The sequence below is a fragment of the Natrix helvetica genome (assembly GCF_964273705.1).
Source record: "Natrix helvetica genome assembly, chromosome: 6".
NCBI classification, from domain to species: domain Eukaryota; kingdom Metazoa; phylum Chordata; class Lepidosauria; order Squamata; family Natricidae; genus Natrix; species Natrix helvetica.
In genome coordinates, this window is record NC_138553.1 from 49,411,916 (window position 1) to 49,420,366 (window position 8,451).

Consider the following 8,451-nt stretch of genomic DNA (forward strand, 5'->3'; position numbering starts at 1 on the left):
AGCGAGGCGTGGGGATCATTGCGCGGGGTCATTCCAGGCGTGGCAGACTCGGTCTACTATTTTCTATTCCTCCGCCTACCTTTCCCTGGTTCAAGAGCAGCATTATAGCCTAGCAAGGAAGAGAGGCGCATCGATTTTCGACAGGCGCGAAGAGGATCCTGCGTCGCAGGAAAGCGCACCGAGAGAACTGAAAAGCAAAGCGGCGCCATGCCGTCCAGCAACCGTCCCGGCGGCTCCGCTTGGACGACGCCTGCGTGGAACTGGAGCCGTGACTCGCTCGGGATGGTAGACAGCTCCGGGGGCAGCGGGGATGCGGCGTGGTCAGGGAGAAAAGCCAACGGAAGCAGAGACCCCTACGGGCGGGACGAAGAGCTGGCCAAGCTGGAGATCACCGTGCTGGCTCTGACCTTCGCCTTAGCTGTGCTGGGCAACTTTTTCGTGCTGTTGGCGCTGCACCACACGCCGCGCAAAAAGGCATCCCGCATGCATCTTTTCATCCGGCATCTGAGCTTGGCCGACCTGGCGGTAGCTTTCTTTCAAATCTTGCCCCAACTTTGCTGGGAAGTCACGCACCGCTTCCACGGGCCCGACGGGCTCTGCCGCGTGGTGAAACACCTGCAGGTCTTCGGCATGTTCGCCTCGGCGTACATGTTGGTGGTGATGACGGCCGACCGGTACATCGCCGTGTGCCACCCGCTCAAGACGCTGCAGCAGCCGAGCAAGCGCTCGCGCTGCATGATCGCGGCCGCCTGGGCTCTCAGCTTCTTGCTCAGCGCGCCCCAGTACTTCATCTTCTCCCTCAGCGAGGTGGAGAGCGGCTCGCAGGTCTATGACTGCTGGGCGCACTTCATCAAGCCGTGGGGAGCTCGCGCCTACATCACTTGGATCACCGGCAGTATCTTCGTGGCGCCCGTCCTCATCCTGGCCACCTGCTACGGCTTCATCTGTTACCACATCTGGAGCAACGTTCGGGACAAGACCCGGCGGCAGAAGCGAGCGAGGGCTCCGCCACACAAGGCCGCCCTGCGCAAGGGGCTGCTCTTCACGCCTCAGGTCAGCAGCGTCAAAAGCATCTCCCGCGCCAAGATCCGCACAGTCAAGATGACCTTCGTGATCGTTTCGGCTTATATTGTGTGTTGGGCCCCTTTCTTCTCTGTACAGATGCGTTCCGTCTGGGACAACCACGCCTCCTGGCAGGGTAAGTGCTGTGGTCAGATCAGCTACTGATCCTTCCTAGTATCTGGCTCCTTGGCATATGACTTCTAGACACTTGCAAGGTGCTTAAAACATAGCTGCACTGCATTTTAAGCTGTTCTTTACCTGTGCTGATGCCAGCTGGATTTTAACTCAAATTAAGAAAATTCTGCCCAATTTGGGACTCTTTGGAAGCAGCCAAGTAGCATTCTTCCTCCTCCCCTGTCCTCTCTCCCCTCCTAAACAATTTTCCTGCTCTGTTGCACTTCTAACTTTCTGTGCAGGAAAGCAATTGCAGCTGCTTTCTTTTCTGTGGACATATACACTTGCATATGTATACCGGTTCATATAAAACCATATGCAAATTAAATCCATAAATACAAAGTTAAAGCATCAAAATATATATAAAAGTAGGCAGAACAAGCAGCTTTAAAATGAAAAATTTCTTTCTTGCACTTTCCTAGCTTGGTACAATGTTTGTTGCAGCTATTGTTACACAAACCCCTCAGCAATATTCGTCTGACATTAAGAATGTCTTGATTTGAAACAGCAGAGAAATTTAAACATATGTTATACGTATAAGTTTATACATGTCTCTTACTATTCAACAGCTTTTTTGAATCAGCTAACCTATGGTATGTACTGTTTTGTGATTTTTTTCCTGTTCCTTGAAGGATTTCATCCCAGTCCTCAGCCCAAATGAATATTACTGCAAAAAGTCACCTTGCAATATTTATTCAGCTGGTTCATTTTGGAACCACCTTTTTTGGTAGAAAAGGAAAGAAAAATGTTCTAGAATTTCACTGGTAGGCTCCTCTTTTTTAAAAAAAAAATTATTTACTCAACTGAAAAGTGAGTATCTCAGAAAAGAGAAATAGTAATTTTAAAAGCCAGATTTTGAACCATTAATCTTCAGCACATCAGGCAAATGTTATAGCCCTGCTATGCTAGTGGAATACCATGCAACAGCAGCCTAGACCAGAGATCAGCAGGGGAGCAAACATTTACTTCTTTGATGGGATGTTGCTATTTCTTTGCTCACCAACTAATCAAGCTGCCTAGTGAATCAGGCAAACCGAACAGCAATGGTTAAACCAGAAAACAAACAAAATATGTTTGCCAAGGCTTAGGGTGAGTAGAGGATGGCATCATCTGTTGGTTGGTGACCCTTTCTCAACAGAGCAGCCCTGTAGTGTGGATTCCAAGCCTACATTCCACTTACACCATTTTTTTTAAAGCAGAGTGCTATTGCCCTTAATGTGTGTAATTTTTTGTGCCTCTCATTTATTACTCACATTTATTTCAGTGATTGGAAACAGCATTCAGTCTTACCAGGTTTGAATTTAAAAAGGACTTACTAAACATATAGCTTTTTATATGGTATATTTTGAGACTTTCTTTGAAAAAGTGTTCTGACAGTCACATAAATCTAAAGAGGCTCATTTAATATCTCATCTCAATAGTCATTCAATTGTAATCCTGACTAAATGGGGTTGCACCATAAACTTAAATGCACCATAACTTCCAAGTCTTACATTTACTGCTGTTCGTTTAGAAATAAATAGATTGTCTCAAGGAACCCAATATTACCAGACAGAACTTTCAGGATTCTCTTGTACTATGATTTTGCATAAACTATTTTCCCCCTATTAAATTCGGAATAGGATTTAGCTAACTCATATACATACATACACACACACACACACACACACACACACACACAATATACACATACATACAGTACATACACAGGGAGCAAACCCCTCACTTTGCACTGAGTTTAAAACTCAGTTGCATTGAGTTTAAACCACCAAAATTTAAACATTGAAAAATACTGTTTTATATATTTCTTTGCTATATATACTTTTGAGGAAGACACAGTAACATGTAGATTTTAAAGCAGGAATATATATTGATATTTTCCATTGTCATATATCAATGCGTAGAACTGCCACTGTATTTAAAAAAACCTTTCTGCCTGGAAATATACATCCAATAGAAGCCTACACTTTACCAGATAGTATGATAGTATGATACCGCTGTGCAAATTAATTGAGACTAAACTCTGTTGAACTCACTGGTGTCTATTTTCGGCTACATAGATTCAACTTGTAAAACGCTAAAAATTTAACAACTGATCCCAATCAGCCTGCTGAATGCAACTTTTGCATTTAATAAGAAATATGTGCTGTCCTTTAAGTTGATGAGATGAAATAATTTCTCGATCAAAATTAATTTAAAAATATCCAGTATCTGTGTGATCATTTCCCTCTTCATTGTTTTGTTCTAATCTCCCACAAAATATAGCAAAAACTGATCTGTGTGTTATAAATATAAAATGTACTATATCTATGAACAAGCCACAAATAATAGAACAAAAGGGAAGAGAACAGAGCTGGGAGGAACCTTGGAGATCTTCAAGTCCAACACCCTGCTCAGGTTGGAAACCCTATATGATTTCAGACAAATGGTTATCCAATCTCTTCTTAAAAACTTCCAGTGTTCGAGCATTTACAACTTCTGGAGTCAAGTTGTTCCACTGATAAATTGTTCTGTCAGGAAATTTCTCCTTAGTTCTAGGTTGCTTTTCACCTTGATTAGTTTCCATCCATTGCTTTTTGTCCTGTCTTCAGGTGCTTTGGAGAATAGCTTGACTCCCTCTTCTTTATGGCAACCCCTGAGATATTGGAACACTGCTTTCATGTCACCCTGAGTCCTTCTTTTCATTAGTCTAAATATACCCAATTCCAGCAACCGTTCTTTATTTGTTTTAGCCTCCAGTCCAGTAGTGGGTTGACAATTTTTTTACTACTGGTTTGTGTGCTCTCCCACACGTGTGACACTTCTGTGCATGCATGCGCAGAAGCATCCAGGCAGGTTGGCGGAGCCTTCCAACGCCACTACTATTGGTTTGCCCGATCCAGGCTGAACCGGGAGCAACCCACCTCTGCTCCAGTCCCCTAATCTTCTTTGTTGCTCTTTTCCGCACTCTTTCTAGAGTCTCAACATCTTTTTTACATCGTGGCAACCAAAACTGGATGCAGTGTTCTAAGTGTGGCTAGATATAATAAATGACTGAGTTCTAGAACTTTTGTCGAGTTATAATTGTAAATCAAAGTAACCTCCTAAACCATAACTAAAATAAAAGTATAGTGAAAGCAACAAAAGGGAGATAAGACAAAAACAGAATGTGTGAATCTGTTGTGATGGACAACACATTCAATATGGTCCAGTAGCTTGGTCATTTTATTTATTTGTTTTGTTTATTGAATTTATATGGCCACCCATCTAAGAAAGCAACTCTGGGCAGGCAACAGACTAAGAACCCTCATCCTGAGAGGAGAAAAGGGAGGGCTAGCAGGGATGGACTCAGTCTGATTTTGGGTGGAATGGATCCTTCTAAATGACTGTCTTGCCTTAGCAGGACCCAGAATGTGCCCTTCCTGCCAGAACTGATGGGACAACTAGCTTCAGAGTGACAGTTCCTCTAATATCCCAGCTTAATACCGCAAACTGCAGCCAGAAGCCTAACATGGACATATTGTGGTTATTAGGGTAACTTTACTGAAAGAGTATTTTGAATGGAGTATAAATACCTGTTTACCTTTGAAAATGTAATGCAGAATTATAATCTTACAAAACTTAATGCATATTTTTCTTAGAGCTTGCTTTTAAAGAGATGTTAGCATACTAAATTGTAGGTCTTTGCAAAATAATGCTCTACTTTTTCTTAACAGATTCAGAGGATGTTGCAGTTACAGTGACTGCCCTCTTGGCCTGCTTGAACAGTTGTTGCAATCCATGGATCTACATGTTTTTCAGTGGGCACCTCCTACAAGACTTCTTGCAGAGTTTCTTCTGTTGTCGAAAAATTAAACAAAGATTGAATAAAGAAGATACTGAGAGCATTAGCAGAAGACAAACTTCTTTCACGAATAATATAAGTCCAACAAACAGTTTGGATACCTGAAGAGAATCATCAAATTTATCATGATTTATTAACCATTTCAATTTCTTTCTAGACCATTGATAAAATACTGATATCTCTTTGAATGCCAAAACAGCACTTTAGCTGCAAGGTATCATGTGATCGATAAAGTAATTGATTGGCAAAAAAGTTACCATTTTATGTTAAATGTTACAAATTAATATGTAAGAAGATATAGTATGTGAACATGTAGTCAATGATATTGATGGAAAATCAGATAACATGCAATATTTTTCCAGTCAGACAATTGTAAACCTTGGCATTAATCCTTAGTGAGGTAGAACATTCTATGAAGTAATGGCTACCCCTCTGTAAAATTATTTGCTCAGTCCCCTCAAAAGTCTTGCTGAGGAACATCCTAGTCCAGTGATGGCGAACCTGTGCCACGCGTGCCACAGGTGGCACATGGAGCCATTTGTCAGGGCACGCGAGACGCTGCCCTGTCAGCTGGCCAGTGCGCATGCGCACGCTGGCCAACTAACTTCACCCTTTTTTAAAGCCATTTTTCGCCCTCCCCAGGCTCCAGAGGCTTTATAGGAGCCTGGGGAGGGTGAAAAGAGCCTCCCCTGCCCCCCCTCCAGAGGCCCTCCGGAGGCTTCATGAGCTTCCCTGAAGCCTCCGGAGCGCAAAAAACCCAACCCTACAAGCAAACTGAAAATTCGTGAACGCCCTTCCGGTTTGCTTGGAGGGTCATTTTGAGTGCTCCGAAGGCTTCAGGGAAGCCTCTTGAAGGTCCCTGAAGCCTCTGGAGGGCTTCCTGGGGGTGCGGGGGAGGCTGTTTTCACCCTCCCCATGCTCCTATAAAGCCTCTGGAACCTGGGGAGGGTGAAAAAAGCATGCAAAAATGGGGGGGTCGCGCCTGTAGTGCGCGCATGCGCACTGGGGGTTTGTGCATTGCATTATGGGTGCGGCATGCCTGTACATGACCCCCCTGCGCTCCCCCCACTTACGGCACGTGAGCCAAAAAAGGATCGCTATCGCTGTCCTAGTCTTTAAAAAAATGACTAAATACAGTACTTATCTCCATGATCAACCATTTATAGGTAGTCCTTGACTTACAACTGCAATTGAGCCCAAAATTTATGTTGCTAAGTGAGACAGTTGTTAAGTGAATTTTGTCCTATTTTACAACCTTTCTTGCCAAAGTTGTTAAATGAATCACTGCAATTGTTAAGTTAGTAACAGGTTTATTTAGTGGATATTGCTTCCCCATTGATTTTGCTTTCAGAAAGTTGCAAAAAGTGATCACATGATCCTGGGACATTATCATAACCATCATAAATATGAGTCAGTTGTCATTGTGATCTGTATTTTGATCACATGACCATGTGGATGCTGCAACGGTTATGTGAAAAACAGTCATAAGTCCCTTTCTTCAGTGCTGTTGTAACAGTCACTAAATGAACTATTGCAAGTCGAGGACTACCTGTATCAAAATTCTATTGGAAACATAATGAATTAGCTTGATCTAAAGCTATATAGAGGACAAATAACTGTGGAACACCCAACCAATATTGATTTTTCAACGGAATGAAATATTATGGAAAGTCTTAAGCTATTCTGAGAAACAGAAAAAACAATATAAAGTACTGAATTCTGTAGGGGAACCCATTGAATGTTTATATCATTTGTAATATAGTATGTAAGAAATTGCTTGCTGGTGACTATTAAATATGTGCATGCACATATTTATAGCAGAGCTTTATCAACTGTGTCAGGAAAAATCATTGTTATTCTGACAACAAAAGAATAAGTTTCCTTCATCAATATGAATTTAGAATTTAAAAGGCTGGCCAGTGATATATTGAGAAGTTATCTTTTTCTATTGGCATTGGCTGAAATCAGTGATTCATTTGATTGAACTGACACTATTCAAGAGATTGCACGTCATTAGTACATATAAGTCCATTCCTATGACAAATAAGGTCCATACACCGATCAGCTTGTGGTACAATTCTTTGTGCTTGAGACTGGAAGGCAGGGGGGGCAGTTTGGAGGAACAAATTTTTTAAAAAGAAAGTGTTTGGTTAAAAAGCCTCTGGAAGCAGGTAGTTCTTTCATATTTCTTTATATATTTTTTAGAATAGAACACACTTTTTCATTAGTGGCTCAGTTGAAACTTGGATCATTAGCCTTATATGATTGAAAAAGAAATACACTGTATTTATTGTAACATAGGTAATTTTTAAAATCACAGGCTGTCACTTTATTTTTTGTATTGGTTCTCATTACATCTCTGGCACATATAAGTAGAAAAGCAGCACAATTCGCTTTTGCAACAACAATATTCTGGTGACTTTTTATTTAGATAGTAGAACACAAACAATATTGCCAGGCCAAGTAACTAAAGTGGCAGAAGGGGAAGAATCAAAGAGCTTTTCCAGATAGTTTTAATGCAAAATTAAATATGTAACTCTGACATTTATGACATTTTTCCTACATTACTAGTTACTTTGCAATGTGGTATAATTATCCTGGCTTTGTCATTTTGCTAGTTAAAGGTGTTTAAATGCCTACCAAAAAGGCATATTAAATTTTCTCAAACCATTATTTGCCCAATAGACTTTCATATAAACTTAGATGCAATAACTGGTCTGTTTATCTCTTCAGTCTCTTTTAACCTGTTAATTTTTCTTAAACCTTAATGAATTCCATTAAAATCTGGAATTCTTTTTTTTTTTAGTAACAAGTTAATAAATCTTAATCCCAAAGGTGCTTTTTCAAGAGGCAACTAGACTTTCTGTTTTTTTCTTTGAAGACGTTTCAGCCAGAGCTGAAAAAGTTTCTTGGATTAGAAGCAAAATGTCTTCAAAGAAAAACCAGAAAGTCCAGTTGCGTCTTGAAAAAAGCACCTTTGGGATAACCATGACCTGGATGACTGAGAATAAGTCGATAGACAATAAGCCTTAGTGTTGTATTCACTCAACATATTCTACATTTTGTGATATCATTTTTCAACATAGGTTAAAGTTAATTAAACTGAAAATGTATCCTGAAAAAAATTGTTCATATAGAACATACTTTTAAATCTACAATGTTTGTTTGTATGCATAAATGGTATGGGTTTTTTTCTTCTTCCATTCAGTTTTATCCTATTTTTGGAAACTGCCTGGATGCTTCCCTGAAGTTTTCTTGACAAGAAATGGTTTACCATTGCCTCCTTTCAAGGGCTGAGAGAAAGTGATTTAAGTCCTTGTGCTTAAGGCAGAATTAGAACTCATGGTCTCTTGGTTTCTAGCCTGGTGCCTTAACACCACACCAAACTGGTT

General features: G+C 40.9%; 1 protein-coding gene across 1 annotated transcript; it reads left to right on the forward strand.

Moving 5' to 3' along the window:
* Positions 1 to 207: 207 nt before the first annotated feature.
* Positions 208 to 5,164, forward strand: AVPR1A (arginine vasopressin receptor 1A; the record flags this gene model as incomplete). The annotated part of the gene is made up of 2 exons (XM_081957110.1): positions 208 to 1,198; positions 4,932 to 5,164. 2 exons carry the CDS (start codon positions 208 to 210, stop codon positions 5,162 to 5,164), a joined length of 1,224 nt encoding a protein of 407 aa, XP_081813236.1.
* Between the last annotated feature and the right edge of the window lie 3,287 nt (positions 5,165 to 8,451).